The sequence below is a fragment of the Coniosporium apollinis genome, assembly GCF_000281105.1.
Source record: "Coniosporium apollinis CBS 100218 chromosome Unknown supercont1.9, whole genome shotgun sequence".
In the NCBI taxonomy this organism is placed as follows: Eukaryota; Fungi; Ascomycota; class Dothideomycetes; genus Coniosporium; species Coniosporium apollinis.
This window is the reverse complement of record NW_006913271.1, coordinates 366,723-382,836: the sequence shown is the minus strand read 5'-3', so window position 1 is coordinate 382,836 and position 16,114 is coordinate 366,723. Positions and strand designations below refer to the sequence as shown.

At 55.0% G+C, this 16,114-nt stretch overlaps 4 protein-coding genes across 4 annotated transcripts; 1 reads left to right on the top strand and 3 right to left on the bottom strand.

Moving 5' to 3' along the window:
* Positions 1–2,524: 2,524 nt before the first annotated feature.
* W97_02485 (uncharacterized protein) lies at positions 2,525–4,318 on the bottom strand (the record flags this gene model as incomplete). Its single annotated transcript, XM_007780385.1, has 7 exons — positions 2,525–2,697; positions 2,752–2,826; positions 3,006–3,134; positions 3,187–3,622; positions 3,692–4,058; positions 4,122–4,205; positions 4,257–4,318. 7 exons carry the CDS (start codon positions 4,316–4,318, stop codon positions 2,525–2,527), a joined length of 1,326 nt encoding a protein of 441 aa, XP_007778575.1.
* Positions 4,319–8,323: 4,005 nt separating this feature from the next.
* On the bottom strand, positions 8,324–9,679 carry W97_02484 (uncharacterized protein; the record flags this gene model as incomplete). The annotated part of the gene is made up of 1 exon (XM_007780384.1): positions 8,324–9,679. One exon carries the CDS (start codon positions 9,677–9,679, stop codon positions 8,324–8,326), a length of 1,356 nt encoding a protein of 451 aa, XP_007778574.1.
* A 2,807-nt stretch (positions 9,680–12,486) lies between these two features.
* On the top strand, positions 12,487–13,518 carry W97_02483 (uncharacterized protein; the record flags this gene model as incomplete). Its single annotated transcript, XM_007780383.1, has 1 exon — positions 12,487–13,518. The coding sequence occupies one exon, from the start codon at positions 12,487–12,489 to the stop codon at positions 13,516–13,518; it is 1,032 nt and encodes a 343-aa protein (XP_007778573.1).
* Positions 13,519–14,267: 749 nt separating this feature from the next.
* On the bottom strand, positions 14,268–16,036 carry W97_02482 (uncharacterized protein; the record flags this gene model as incomplete). The annotated part of the gene is made up of 3 exons (XM_007780382.1): positions 14,268–15,062; positions 15,115–15,957; positions 16,022–16,036. 3 exons carry the CDS (start codon positions 16,034–16,036, stop codon positions 14,268–14,270), a joined length of 1,653 nt encoding a protein of 550 aa, XP_007778572.1.
* Between the last annotated feature and the right edge of the window lie 78 nt (positions 16,037–16,114).

The following is a 16,114-nucleotide window of genomic DNA, read 5'->3' as shown; positions in this document are numbered from 1 at the left end:
GCTCTCCCACGATCTCGGTACAGAACCTCGAGACGAGGAAGTTGATCCAGGACGATGTAACCTAGCATATGCTTGTGCGGATGAACTCCGATTGAATTCACATGCGGTTAGAAGGCCGTGATGCCGTGACACCCGTTGCTGCGCTGAAGATACCATGTCAGTCTCCGCGATCAACTTGGCTGCATCCCAAACCGCTGCGTTCGCTGCTGATCCCCCCCACCTGAACGACAGAAGTCGCTGCACTCCCAGAACAGATAGGTCTACAGTCAGCTTAGCAAGGTCAAGCAAAGAAGCACCTCCTCGTGATATACTGCCTCATGAACCTGTTCAAGCCATATCAAGAGGTGGAATTGCCAGAGCAAAGATCTTGAAAAGATGGTGAATTTAGCAGATATAGGTGATTTGGGAACAAGTTGGGAGTCCATCAATTGACGAGTCCGGCGATTTCTGTCATCCGCGTGCCCCCTCACATTGGCAGCGGTCTGCCTGTGAGGCAGGGGTTAGTGCTCTGCTTGTCGGCCAATGGCCATGTGCTGAAACGTCGCTGTGAAGTGAATGCACTGCTGCTTCGCTGTAACGCCGGATATGTAGGGTGGACGTGACGATGTGGACTTACTCGTGAGTGTCCTTGTTCCCAAGCATGTTGTTGGCTATCTGCTTGTGCTGAAGTCGCTGCATGTCACGTGGTCTGATCCTCCGGTTCTAGCTGTCGAGGTTCCATTTGCTTTGTCCTTTCGTGACTTCCATCCACACTGCTCCGCGTGTAGATCATCGGCAACAAGCTCTGCAGATGCCACATCCTGGAGTCCAGAGGGCTTTGCGACGTGAAGGCCTGAGAGAGGACATGGCTATCCAAAACACTGGCGGACTGATCGCGAAGAATCGACCGCCATGACGGCGGTTCAGCGTGCTGGCTCTCCTGAACAGAATTACACGGCCTCGACCATCCTGTCGAGAAGCGTACATGCGTGTCAGACGCGTATGATGCTTCTAGCAGCGCAGCAGAGAGACATAATGAAACCATAGCGCATACTACCAGAGCCAACTCTACCTGCGCGAATGCTCCTTTCTCACCCTGGCACGGCATTTGTTTCCTGGACACGATCAACGAGCGCCGCCTGGCCATCATCGCGGCGGGCAGCAACGCCGTTTTGAATGCTGCATCAATCTTTGGGGGCTTGACTACAATGGTGAACATTGTCTCTCATGTCTTTGCCCAGCGAGCGCTCCTCAACCAGGAATAGAAGGAGCTCCAGTGCGCGCGTGCTTCTTTCTCCAAACAGCGCGCGACTCGGACGCTCCCGGCTGTACTGCTGCTTGCGTAACATGCCCTGAGACTCGGAAGTCACGAACGACCGCGTGCGCCGGACGAAGTAAATTCTCGACAGACCATAAGGGAACCAACGGATCGAGACGCCTTCGACGAACGGCACGATTAGCAATGTCGCCTGTTGAGCAGCCTTTTCCAGACTCTCGCTGGCTCGCAGAAACGGAAGTCGACCACCAGGCCGTCTCTCAGCGAAACTCTGGGACCAGCAGCTCTTAGCGGTCCCTCTCACACACCAGGCCACCCGTTCAACCAGCACAAACTCGTCTGCTCACCGCGCAATGCGAGATTGGAAAGAAAAACTCTCACGAAGCATACAGCATCGTGCTCTTCCGCCGCCATAACACTGGCGCATCCTCTTTCAACAGCATGCCGCGGCATCGTCGCACCTCGTCCCAGAGCAGCCTCTCCAGCACCACCAGCCGCACATGCCAGGAGGCAAACACGGCAAACGCAGCTTCAGCGGCATGAGGTCTCCTAAGCTGGTCAACCGTACATCCTCGACACGCCTCGTCATGACGATCCGAGGCGCTCCGCCGTGCTAACTCTTTCCAGTGGAGGAGGCATGTGAGGAGTGGTGCTTGAAGGGCGTGAGTTGAATGAGCACCTCTCTGGTCGCGGGAAGCAGCTTCGTGCTAGATGGAGGTCTGCTTCTTGAGACGCGTCGCGTAAAGTGCCTTGGCGTACTTGGCTGTTTCTGTGGCGGAGCAGACTATATAGAACAGCGAGTTGTATCAAGCCGTGAGGTGACGGTTCATATCCGTGAGAGGTGCCAAATCCAGAGGCTGAAGAGCCCCGAGCTGTTGGCGCCGTGATCAATCTTGAGCGTATGCTGGATTCTCCTCCTGCCAGTGGCATGTGGCGAGTTTGACGTGTACAGTATATACTTGCATAGTTGTATTTCCATACAAATTATCAGTCTTATAAGTCGAAGTCGCGTATCAAGGCTTCTGGGTTTAGCTAAAGTACAAGTTTTGTGTTCCGCAACCCTCATCTCAACGGACAAATTTCCATCCATCCATCAAAAGAAAAAGGTCAAAGAAAGAGCCGAGCGCATTCCTAAATCCAGAGCCTGTTTTTCATACTGTCCGCGATCGGTGTGTAGGAAGTAATCGCAGAGTGTAAGGGGCCATGATAGCCAGCATCGGTGAGTATCGCCACCAGACGAGTGTGGAGATCCTGCCGTGGGGGAGTCATCTACCAGGAGCTGTCACCGCCGGCGGCATCTCCTCCAGAGTTCCATGAATTCTCGCCAGTGACCGCGGCACCGCCCCAGCCATCTCCACCAACATCGACGGAAGGAGCATCGATGAGAGCGCCGCTGTCACCATCGTCGGCAACCTGCTTGCAGCGCTTGATGGTGTGGCCCACTAGATCATATCAGTATCATTGAACGACCTCAAGTGTACGAACATGGGACTTACTTTGGCCGCATTGGCTGCATTGGACCTTGGACCAACCCTTTGGCTCGGGGCAGTCACGCGAGAAGTGACCAACTGCTTGTTCATCAGCAAGCAACTCAAGCTTGAGGCGACTGAATGCTTCTTACCCTTGGAACAGTTACGGCACTCCACGTTAGCAGCGGAACGCGGCTCTTCGCATTCCTTGCTCATGTGGCCTTTCGTCTAGTAATCAGTATCGCGCAACTCGAGCCCGCTACGACACAAAGGACACTTACCATCCTTTCCGCAGTTACGGCACGTAATCTTCCTCTCTTGATCGCAATCTTTTGCCATGTGCCCTTCCTGACCACAGTTGCGGCATTCGCGCCCTCCACTCGTCGGGCAGTCCCGAGCGAAGTGACCGGCTGCGCAAAGCATCAGCACGATCCAACGACAACGACTAAGGGACGGACTTACTCTCTCCACATCGCTTGCATTCTACTCCTTCCGCGGATCTCGGCTCAGGGCAGTCGGCGGCACGGTGTCCTGACTGTTTACAGTTCCGGCAGGCGGTTGGATCGATGCGTTCTTGCTTGCAGTCCCTCGCACGGTGACCGACCTCCTGGCAGAGTACGCACTTGACCTCGATGCGGTCGACGGGAGCGGTACGCTCCTCCTTGCAAGACTTCGCGATGTGTCCCATCTCGCCACAGCGGTCGCATTTCGGTACCATACGGTCCATGACCATGCCGGCGTCCTTCAGGCGTTGGATGTTCTCCTCCGGAGATGGCGGCCAGCCCTCGGCAAACTTCTTGCGCTTTGGGTTAGGAGAGAAGTAGTAGCCGACGACGTACTTGCAGTCGATCTTGCCCTTAAGGTTGACAATGGTCATGGTGTCCGGGATCTCCCTTTCCTGTGCAGAGGGTTCAAGGTCAGCGAGGGCTCAGCTCGATGAAAGGTTTTCGGCGTCCGCGAGACTTACAAGAGCGATCAGGTGGACATTCATCTCCTCCGAGCGAAGAGTGTGCTCAAGCTCGGCAAAGTCGACGGCGGGAACAGCCTGGGCGTAGACCTTGACAGCGGTCTTGAACTCGTCGAGACCACGCTCCGTGTCAGCCTTCTTGAGCAACTCCCAAGCCTCCTCATCGTTCATCTTCGGCACGCCGAAGTCGAGCTTGCGCGGATTCTTGCACTCCGAAGTGACGTGGCCTTCCTCTTGACAATTCTTACAGACCGTAGGACGCTTCTGGGGACATTCGCGGGCGGGGTGACCTTCTTGGTTGCAGATACGGCAAGTGCCGGTGAACGGACGCTCGACGCGAGGATTGGTGCAGTCGGCCTTGTTGTGTCTGTGTAGTTGTGTCAGCCTCAATCTGTCATGATGCGGCAGCGACAGCACTGGTGTAACGCACCCAGTCTCACCACAGTTGAAGCACTCGCCGGTCATCTTCTTGGGTTCCGGACAATCGCGTGCGAAGTGGCCCGCGTTACCACAGCTGTTACCCTGTCAGTGAGGGATTTTTGAACGTGGCGGCAAAGTGACTTACTTGCGGCAAGCCTCGCCGTCAGTACCACCGTTGGCACCACCGTTGGCACCGCCGTTGGTCATGCCATCAGTGGCTCCAGCATCACCGTTCCAGTCGTCTCCACCTGCGGTGCCATTGCCGCCACCCCAGGAGTCGCCAGCAGTGTCACCATCGAAGGTGGCGCCACCAGCAGCGCCGGTGTCCCAGCCGCTGTTCTCTGTTCGAAGCCGTCAGCATCGAGATTCACAAGGCGAGGTGAAGATGGTGGTCGATCATCTCGTGAGTGCAATGATCTGATCTGACGACGGCGACGAGAAGCGGAGCACTCACCGACGGTTGCACTCGTGTCCCAGCTCATGATGTTCTTGAGCTGGATAGTTGTTTATGATTGAACTAGAAAGGAGTTAACGGTTGCGCGTCTTCTCTTAGTTGGTGGACAAAGGAAGGATATTTGGAAGCCGTAGTGAGGTGAAGACGTTGGAAAGACGCGTCGGCCTAGTTGGCATGAGCTTGACGTACCTTGTGCAGTTGAACGAAGTTGCGAAGGATCTAAGAGGCGGATGTCGGTCAGCGTTGTTTGAAGAAAGCCGGTTGAGTGAGGTTGAAGCGCGGCGTAGATCTAAGGGGCGTGACCACGACGTGCCAGTTCTGAAAGGTGAGCGCAGCGTTGGATGAGAGAGACTGATGCAGCTTGCGAGTTGCAACAAAGCGAACGAACTGGCACCTCAAGCTTCAGACGAAAGGTTGTTGTCTGAAGGGTTGAAACAGCTTGGGCGGTGTTGTTGTGGCGAAAGAAGATTCGGCGCACGGGGTTCCTTTTACGCGCAACTCTCACGATAGACGGGACCGGAGCTTCGGCCCAACGCTGCCCGGCTCACGAGAACAAACGCCGAGTTATTCCGGACGCTTCTCGAAATCTGAGTTCAAAGAGACGGGAGCGATGTAAGGCAGTTGGCCGGTCGGTAAGAAAGACAGCAAGCAAGGCCACTAGTGTTCGATCCGATTCTCAGAATGCCACGGCCCCTTTGAGGAGTGCACCGAGGTATCTCTGCACGTTCAACGCCTCTATCTTGAGGCTCAGCTTTGAGGAACAGCCTCCTGCTAGCTGAAAGGCACAGTGGCGGCCTCGCATTATGCCCATCATGTTTCTGAATGTAGTACCTTCAACCGCCCATCCGCCGCCAATCCACGGAAATGAAGAACAGGTGCTTCTCCCGACCTCGATACTCTTTTCGGCTGCCCGAGACTGCACACATGCTTGATCGGATCGAGGCTTGTGCCCAGGAGGGCATCTCGCCGGGTGACTCTCACTCCCACAGTCCTGTATTGGGGGTACTCTGGTAGGTTACTGCTGCCCGGCATACGTCTGTTTGTGCCTGCCTCCCTGTACTGAGGAAGACATAGTGCCCTGAACTAACTACCTAGTGGCACTTCCACATCCAAGCTATACACCTTTCAGTTGCCCTGGGTAGTTCTCGTTCTTCGTCACCTGGACTCTGGCTAGCTACAAACTATCAAAGAATTCAGGAAGAGGAGGAATACGTGAGTCGTCTGTTTGAGGTTTCAATAGCTCGTGACTCGCGGGCGAGCCACTGCAGAGGAGAACCGGCAGTATCATGCTGTAATGCACAACGTTGTTGTACAGAACAATCCGGTCAAGGCGGCGAAGAAGCAAAGGCAGAAGAGGAAGAGGGCGGCGGCTCGGGAGGGAGCGGGCACATGAGTTGTGTTTGTCTCGTGCACATGTAGCATTAATAGCAACAATTTGCTGTATCGCTTGATGACAGGTCGTCCTTGCCGTGACACAAACTCATAGCCATGACTGGAAGCCTGACAGCTTTCAAGCACTGCGGCATCCACCACCATTACTACGCAGCCTCACATCCGCCAGACCATGAGCCTCGGGAGAGCTACTGCCTTTACCACGCACCCCCGTTGTGAGTGTTATGGGGGCACAAAGACGCTTGTTCAAGGGCTGTCTGATTGGTTGGATTGGTTATATCTGGTGATGCTTCTAGGAAAACCGATGTCACCCGTAGATGAGCTAATTCAGCAAGTGGCTGCCAAGGCCACCAGCTATCCCCCTCTGAATGTTACGGTATCCAGCAGCAAGGTGCTGGATACCTAGATCAAGATAGAGTCCGAATATCCATGCCATATTGACTCTGCTAGCTCTCTACTGAAAGGCGAACTTCTTTTATCGGCTTGTAATCTTCGTCCGAAGCCTCATTCTCCAATAGCGGCAGCTTGTATATCGTCTCTTAATCCTTCTTAAATTTGCGCGGCGAACCCCCCTTTTCTGAGAAGTCTTTCTTATTGGAGGTTAAGACCTTATGCCGAGTCTATTGGTCCACGATGTTCTTCTACGCTAGTGCCGGTTATAGGGAGTTTATCGCATTGTTGTTTCTTCCTCTGTACTGAGATCCATATCCTCCTATTCGTTCTTACAGTCCTTGACATTTTCGGTAGTTTAAGTAGCGGCCTGCTCTCTTAATACTACCGTATAGCGTCCGCGAAGCTTTATTGGTGCTTCTATCGGAAATTTCAGGACGAACTTAGGCGGGACGGCTTCTTAGTGATCGAAAATATGGTCTACGAGAGCCTAATAGCGTTCCTCGTATAAGGCGACGACGTACTTAAGGTCCTCGATTCTCTTAATTAGGATCTTATCATATTCCGTATGCGCAATCCTGGATGCTCCTTAACTGTGCTCGACCTCGAAGTGTCTTTCGACAATCGCTTGTGCCGCTGTCTCTAGTTTGGTCTAAACTGCTCCTATTCACTGTAGTCCTAGCTGCTCTGGGGCGACCTTCCCATCTTGAATTGCATAAAGGATTGCCATCTTCGCATGCAGAGGGTGGCATTTATACTGCCTGATGGGATCAAATCCTATCAATCAGACACCCCTTAAACAAGCGTCTTTGTGCCCCCATAACACTCACACCGTATTCTTCGGAACCGGAGCCTTGCCGGGGCCACTACCACTACCAGACAGCTTCCTATCCGCCAGCTTTCAGGCACATTGGCGTTCATTACCAATCCTGTTCAGTCATTTATCCGCCAGATTCTGAAAACCGTAGCAACAATTACCACGCCTGATTAGTTTCTTACATGCCACGATCGAGCAACTGCCATAGCCACCGCTACCTTCATACATCCTCTCATCCGCCAGAATTCGGCCATTGAAGCAGCTGCTGCTATTCTCACGCAACAGCGACATCTGCCCTGACAAGGCCGTTGCACCATGTTCGGGAGGCTTCTTTCATACCGGCGGGTAGCCTGTCTTCACATATATCGTACACGCCGGCTTTGCATTTCTGCAGGCTTGAGTGGCAAAGGCACTCGGTTGACCTTGATATGACGCACACCTGCGGCTGCTTACCTCACTTTGCGGTGGAGCGGAACGGTGAGAGCATGCAGCTGCAGGATGCTTCAGAGGGTTGGCGACGCTCGCCGACATTAACAGCGTGTACGCTATAGGATACTATAGAACGTGAGGGAGCTCATCGGCGGTGAGGGCATGGAGCCATAGGATACTTCAAGGGTATGACGAAGCTCGCCGATAGTGAAAGCATGTACCCACAGGATACTTGAAACCCTTGGCGACGTCCGGAGGCAACAAGAGCATGTGGCTACAAGCTACTTCAGAGGGTTGGTGAAGTTCGTTGGCAGTAAGGCATTGCGAGCCAATCTCCTGGCATCTTCCGAAAGCACGATACCGTGAAGCATGATGAAGCTCTTCTCAGATCCTAGCACGAGAACTAATGAGACTAAGAGCTATGCACGACCAGGACAAGCTCCTATTGATCGTTCCACTGCCGCGGAACTGGGAAACCGACAATCAAAAGACACAGGTGGCTTAGCATGAGATTTTGTTGCACACGGACAGTAGCTTTTAATTGTACTCAGCTTCCAACACGCAGGGCCTAATAAGATACACTCTCGCCCAGCTACCGCTCCTAATCACAACACGCCGTGCACACCGTGAACGCTTCGCACGTTTTCTAATAAACAAAGACAAACAACAGACTGCCTGACCAGCCAAACCTCGCCTCTAGAGCGTACCAATCTGGGGATAATTCACCTCATCACGGGGCTGCCGTCGTACAAACGCCGATGACCGTCGAACGAGCGATTGTGGAAGTGGCAGTGCAGGAGCTCACAGTGGTTCGGGCGATGGTGCTAGTGCAGGCGGTCAGGGTCTCGGTGACTGTCGTTCGCGCTATGGTGGTCGTCACTATGTTCGTCAATGTGTTGACTACGGGCGGAAGGGTGACTGTTGATGCCGGGAGGGTGACTGTTGATGCCGGGAGGGTGACTGTTGATGCCGGGAGGGTAACTGTTGATGCGGGGAGAGTGACTGTGTCTGCTGGGAGGGTCACTGCGGGGAGGGTGACTGTGGATGCAGGAAGAGTGACCGTGTCCGCTGGAAGGGTAACTGTCTCTACTGGAAGGGTGACTGTCGATGCCGGGAGAGTCACTGTGTCCGCCGGAAGCGTGACTGTCGATGCCGGGAGAGTGACCGTGTCTGCTGGGAGAGTCACTGTCGCTGCCGGAAGAGTGACTGTATCAGCTGGTAGGGTCACTGTGTCCGCTGGAAGAGTGATAGTATCCGCTGGAAGGGTGATTGTGTCTGCTGGAAGAGTGATTGTGGATGCGGGGAGAGTGGTAGTATCCGTGACTGGCGGGAGCGTAATAGGAATGGTAACGGTGGTTGCATCGGTGATGGTAGTTGGCACTGTAAGCGTGGCAGTGTCACACGATGCGGTAGTTGTCGTTACAGTGTCCTCCCCTGGGAGAGTTATAGTAGTTGGAATAGTGATAGTGGTCTCAGTGTCCTCCCCTGGGAGAGTCACGGTAGTTGGAATCGTGATTGTAGTAATCTCTCCCGCGCCTGGAATCGTAAGTGTTGTAACTTCTCCGGCACCTGGCACAGTCAACGTGGTCGGAACCGTAATAGTGATGGTGCTTTCGGTATCCTCTCCTGGAAGCGTGATCGTGGTTGGAACCGTGACTGTAGTGTCGTCTCCGGCTCCCACTTGAGTGGTTGTCACCGTAATCGTAGTGGCAGACTGAGTAATAGTGGCGGTGGAGGCCGGCTGAGTGACAGTGGCTGTGGGGCAGCTACCAGCAGGTGGGGTAGAAGGCGATGCTGCCGGTGTCGTGGTTGTCGTCGCAGTACCCGTGGCGAGACATCTGCACGCTGAGCTGAGTCGGGAAGTGCTCGAGGCACAGGCACTAAAGTAGGCTGGCAGGCCAGTCGTCGTCGTCTGGACGGCGGTGGTATAGGTCGCGCAGAACGCAGATGCGCCCGAATTGCCTCTCAAGGCACGAAGACAGTTGTCCGCATTGCAGACCTGATTTTGCCTTTGAACAACGGCGGCATCTAGGACGCTGGAGAGTGCGGCGACGGTCCAGAGATAGCGCTCAGCACGGAACAACATCGTGAGTGGAAATGATTGAGATTGTACGATCTGTCACAAGGGAGTTCTTTTTATATAAGGTCTGAAAAAGACTGACAGTACTTGAAGAAAAGGATCAACTCGCAGTGCTGCAGGTGAGACATAGACTACGGAATGGCTTGCAGATCAATGTTGTAAAATCTAGCTTCCGGCTTTCTTTCATTTGGAATCCATCGACGGTCGGCATGGGAGGTAACCAAGCGCCCAATTGCTGCTGGAGATCCTGGCTCCTAGAGCGACCGGTCGTCAGGCCGAACAGCCACGACGTTCAGTGACCAGATGCGGCTACAGCAGTCTCGACAGTCCGGTGGGTCCAGCATTGTAGCGTACGCCTGGTACACGGAATTCATGCTGCTAGCACAGACCCCAATTGGTTGATATACGCATTCTTTGAGGTCACGGCCAATGAACAGGTTGTGACAGGTTTCGCTGCGCTAGACTGTCCCCCTGTAGACTACCCATCGCTTGCGCGGAGTTGATGCACTCGCATTTTCTTGACAGTTCAGGCTCGATTGAGTTTACGTAGCGGCTTTAACAGGAACGTGGCGGTCTCTCAAGAGATGGCGGGTCTTGGCAGGAGATGTGGCGTCCGGGGTGACATCTTGGATGTGGAGAGCAGCAGGCGATCTTGCTCATCAGGGGCGTGCACTTGAACAACTCGCGGGGGAAAGCTGGGGTTGAACGCAATCGACGCCGGCAAGCGAGCACGTCAGTGCCAAAAAAACACTCCTACCAAGACTGATCCCCACCAACTTCACGTTGTTTTGATGTTTTCGAGCTTGATAGAACAACACACTATCAGCTAAAAGAGCGTGTAGGTATAGTTGGTAGAGTGTTTAAGGTTTAATAGTCACTTTAATGTGTTTACCGATGTTTCTGTTCCTGGGTAAAAGGTTGATCTTGGTTGGAACGGTTTTTTTTTTGACACCGACGTGGCGAGTTCCTGAAAGACTGGGGAGCGGGAAAGATTCCGTGGGTCAAGGGGCGATCAGCCGCGATGGATCGACGCTTCGGCCCCTTTGCCAGAACCCTAAACTGGACATGTCCAATGGTCACCTGGTCAGTGCACTTATTCCCAGGCCTGTTCCGCATGCCCAACTACTGGAATACCAGTCTGCAGCGCAACTGCAGCGACGAACAAGTGCATCGACTTTTGCGCCATCGGATCCGATGTCTCCAGGTGTGGTGTGCATTCACATTCGATTTCGGCAGCGATTGAGAGCTGAGGCAGTTAGCCCACGCCGCTTAGACGGAAGATAGGAGTCTCGAATGTGATGCAAGCCAAATAGAGTGAGACCTCGGTGGCAGAGAAGGAGGCTACAAGCTGCGGCCGATACAATCAAGCGCTGGTGAAACAGAACCGCATCCCTCGACCGGAGACCGCAGTTCACTTAAGCATACTCGGAGGAGCTGCGATCTTGGACACGGGCGACTTCAACCAACTTGGACACATGTTCAACGGCGAAGGATGTTGACAAAAGAGACCTCTGATCAGCTTAGCCTTAGGTTTGACAGTCATGGATGTCAACGGAAGAGACCTTCACGGTTTTGTTGATTAAGAACTCGCTTATGATCAGTGGTTTGTTCCCTCCTGCAGCTGGCTCCGTGACGTGATTCACAACTGCTTGATTGCCTGCAGGTGTTGGTTATCCACCAAGCAGTAACAGCCATGCATGCCTGAGGAGTGATGGGAAGAGAATTGAAGGCGTCTCTCAGACATATCAACGTGAGTTTGAGGGTCATGACAAGTGACTTACTTGCTGAGATGAAACACCGAACTGTCGAGTGGAGGCGAGGAGGGTTACTTAGGGTTAGGTTGAAGACAACCATATCCAACTCGTCACGTGCCTCCGCGTTTCATGGTAGCGGCGGATCACCATCTCACCTCTAGCCAGCACCATGACCCTGCCGCAACGCACATCCTCGACTCGCCATGTCCGACAACCCAGCAGACTGAATGGACAGTCTTCTCAACCCCAGGTCTCACCCATAGTTCTCTCCACTGAAAGAAGTCCAAGCAGGCTAACCTCTCAAAGGGCCAGAAGCCGTTGTCAACACAACTGTCCGCTAGCGATGTAGACCCAATAGATGAGATCCGCTCCCCTACGCGGCTCCCGCAACCGTCTCCAAGACCACTGCAGCAGAGAAGCGACAATGCCATAAAGAGGAGGAGTCTGCTTCCGCAGCCTAGTGAAGGACCGTCAAATGGGCTGAAGCTCGCATCCCGGCTGTCACCTGTATACAATGGGGGAGAACCAGCAGGCTTGGACGGGACGCAAGAGCACGATCACGAGTCCTATCCCAGAACAGCACCCAGCAACGGTTCTAGCTATCAACCGCCCGCTACCAAAACTACGCATGACGTCGCACCTCCGAGTGGAATAGCTGGCGCGCCGCGTCTTCCGCAAGCCAGAATTGACATGCCTATCAGAAGGTCACTGCTAGGCGGCGCTGCCACTGCGGAACACTCGGAAAGAGCTAAGAAGTCCTCAATGCCGCCTCCGTCAGGGATAGGAAGATCTCAATCCGTGCGAAGACCAGCGCCGGCCCAGCAGAGTGATCGAGCTACTAGCACTAGCTCACACGCTCGCACGCAGTCGTCGAGCATCACCAACGGTGTGTCGAAGATTTCGTCCTTATCGAGGCACTCAGCCTCCAAAGCCGACCTCGAGCGCAGCAGCCGGCCGCCCTCAGTAGGATCTTCAACGTCCGCAACCAGCATCAGCAGGATGCCTCCGCCCGAGCGGCCCAGCGCCAACACCAGGTCGATAAAGCCACCTCCAAGTGCAATGACAGAGCCTCAGCGTACAGCCAGCTCCACCGTCACACCGGCACCCTCTTGCCCCCAACCAGCCGCCCCCAAGCCGTCCACCCATCGCCGTAACCTCACCCTCCCCTCCGCCTCCGACGTCCCAAACCTCTCGCGTCCTGCATTCTCGACCCTCCAACAGCACTACTCCCCCAAGAAGTCCACCGCGCCGAAACCACCTATACCAGCAAGCACTACCCACACCGCCTCTTCCGCCTCTATTAGTACAGCCGCCAACGACACCGCCTCCTCAACACCAGTCCTCCGCCTTCAAGCCGAACTCCTGCAACTGCACCTCCTTCACGCCTCCTCCGCCAACATACTCCAGCAGTGGTCACAGAGCGCCGAGCGCGCACTCCAGAGCCGCTTCAACGCGGTCGGGGGCCAGTGGAAGCGGATGCGGCAGCGCGAGCGCGAAGTCACCGAGCAGACTAACCTCCACGCCTTACTGGAGTGGGGCAAATCTGGTACGGCGTCGTTCGGAGGCGGCCTAGGCGAGAACGTGGCTGTGCTTGGTGGGGTTCTGCAGGAGCTTTGGGTGCTCACTGAGGGCAGTGATGGTGGTGGCGGGGGGAGGTATGTGAGGCTTGTTGGGGGATTTGAGTCGTGGCTCGCTTGGGTGCAGGAGATCTGGGAGGGCAGGGGGAAGGGTGGCGACGAGGGTGAAAGTGGGGTGGAGCTGGTAGATGCGGTTGCTAACGGGCTGGGGGATGCGTGGAAGGAGGAGAATAGGGCATTGGAGAGGAAATTGGGGATGCTGCAGAGGGAGATGGAGGGGCTGACGGATCCGGCTGAGGGGTCGGATGCAGCGCGCGTGGTGAGGAATTTTAGGAGCCTGCTGCAAGGTTGCTTAGAGGAGTTGAAGGTGATGCGGGATGTTGAGGCTGAGGTTGTGGTGAGGGAGAAGGGGTGGGTGGAACAGCAGCTGCAGCGAGTGGAGCGGGAGATTGACATGGGATTGCTGGAGGAATTGGAGACGCGTGATGGGAGTGAGGCGTGGCGGTGCGTATAGATATTCAGCAAGTGAATCAGAACTTTGATTGAACGTCGCCAACCGTTCATAGCAGCACGTGATCCATATAACCGGCTCTAGGGTGTCAGACGGCCCTTCCATGTTAGAAATCCTAAAGAAGCCCGTCAACATTTCACCGAGACTGACAACAGCCAGACAGCATAGTGCCACTGATGCTTGCCTGGCGCGCAGCGGGAGCGCGGTGTTGGTCGGAGTGAGGGTGAGGAGGAAGACGGAGGGGATGGAGCTGGTCTTGTCCGTTCTTGATGTTGAAGAAAAGTTGTGGTGGTGGAGAGGAGGTAGGTGGATTAGCAGTTGGCGATGATTATTGATGGTGATGATGGTCGTTAGTGATCATAGTTGTTAGCGATGATGGTTGTTGGTGATGATTGTTGAAGGTAAGCAATCTTGTGATATTGATGAAGATTTCTTGTGATGATGATGGGGAGATGAATATGGTGGTGAGAGGTTGGTGCTAGGAAAGATGGGAGGGTGAATCGGAGGGATATGTATGGGCGTGGGCAAGGCGAACGTTGTCAGATTGTATCATTTCGTTCCTAATAACCGCCCATGCGGTATAGACACCGCAAGAGTCGCGTTCTCGCCTACATCTAATCGTACGTCCACAGCTTTAGCTAGTGCTGATTTTCACACCCAGCCCCCAAAGCAAGAGCAAAACGCCCCGAACTCCACGCTTCCCCTTTCCCAATCCGAACGCCAAAGCCAAGCCTGTTCTCACACACCGCATATCATGTGGGCGCAACAACCCTTCCGCCATCCACAACCACCAACTCATCAAGCCTCTTATCCGTCTCTCCCCACTCCAACCTCTTCCACGTCCTAATCTTCGCCTCGTTGATGTCGACTTCAAACATCCTGATCCGCCTGTGATACCCTCCATAGCCGCCATAGCCCCCAAACCCGCTTCCGCCCGCATAGCACATCCACAGGTCCCCGTTCCCACTTTCAGAGTTCTTCTTCGAGCTCAACGCGCAGTAATCATTCGCGTGATCATGACCGCACGAGACGACAGGGACGCCCGCATCAACAAGCACATCGCGGAAGTGCGTGTTGAAGCCCGGCGCGGTGACGCCCTCTGGATGCTGGCCTATAATTGGGTGATTACTCCCATCCGCATACTCCGGCAGTGGAATGTGAATAAACGCCATATCAAGATGGATGTGCGTATAATGCTTGTGGCTCTCCTTCAGCGTCGCCGCCGTACTTTTAAACCAATCGATCTGCTTCGGCTTGAGCCAGTCGTAGCCCTTGAAGCGCGTTTCGTCAGGTGAGTAACCGTGCGTGTCGAGGAGATATATTGTTAGGGCGCTGTGCTGGGAGTTTCCGGGCGCGAGGACTTCAACGTAGTAGTTGCCGACGCCTTCGATGGTGTTGGGGCCGGCTTCGGAGAGGGAGAAGGGGAGAGAGGAGGTTAGGGACATCTGGGCGGCGCGCGAGAGGGAGCCTTCGTCGTCGTGGTTGCCGAAGATTGTGGCGTAGGGGATGGAGCGCTTGATGAAGAGTTCGGCGAACTTGAAGATGGCCTGTGTATGGTGTCAGCAGTCTCACCAGTCGAAGTGGAGCAGGGAGTCTTACGCTCTGCGCATCAGGTGCCGTCTCCCCGTTGACCTGATCCCCCGACAGCACCACCAAATCCGGGCGTTCATCATCCAGCAAGCGCCCCACAAACTCCAGCGTCCTAGTATCCGCGTCACACTTCCCCCCATTCGCACCCTTCGGTTCCGGATCCCTACAGACCCCAATCCCGGTACTAAGATGCAAATCCGCAACCTGCATAATCTTGAACCTGCCCTCCTTCCCCACTCTCGGCGTCGGCCTCTCGACCTTTTGCGGCGGCCCCCTCCTAACCGACAACCGCGCCTCCTGCCCCTCCCCTGCACTATCCAACAGCAGCGGCGTATCTCTAATCTCCCACCCCGGGCGGGGCTCCACCGCGTCCGCGCCAAACAGCACATCGACAGCCGTGATCACCGCCTTGCTGTCGCTGTCCTTCTTCTTCCCGCTGCGCTTCAGCCACAGCCCGCCCGGCCGCGCCTCCCACTTCTCGGCCGCCTGTCCGCTCTCGCCGACCGCGGGGTCGAGCCGTCCGATCCGCACGTCGAGGACTACTTTGTCGGTCCCTGTGAGCTCCTCTTCGCGCTTGCGCTTGATGTGCAGCCAGGCGGAGCTGGTCCATCCGGTCGAGAGATAGAGGTCTTTCTCGATGCGGTGCCATTTGTCGGGATCGAGGCGGCAGGTGGAAAAGGGGTTCAGGGTGTTGCAGGTTTTGAGCGTTATGTCTGTGATCACGAGGCCGGGGGTGTGGAGTGGGAGATGGTTGTGGAGGGATTGGGGGAGCACGCGGTAGCGGGTGTCGAGGAAGAGGACGCTGAAGAGGATTATGGTGGTTAAGAGGGCGAGTTGGATTGCGGTGCGGACCTGGAGGAGGTTAGTGGATGGGTGCTACAGATTAAGGAGTGATTTGGAGTAGGGGGTCGTTTACTATGCGGCGTGTCATAGTGATTGAGGTGCCTGCCGTATGGCAGCGGTGCGGTTCCAGTCCTGGTCAATATAGAAGCTTGTATGGCGAGGCACA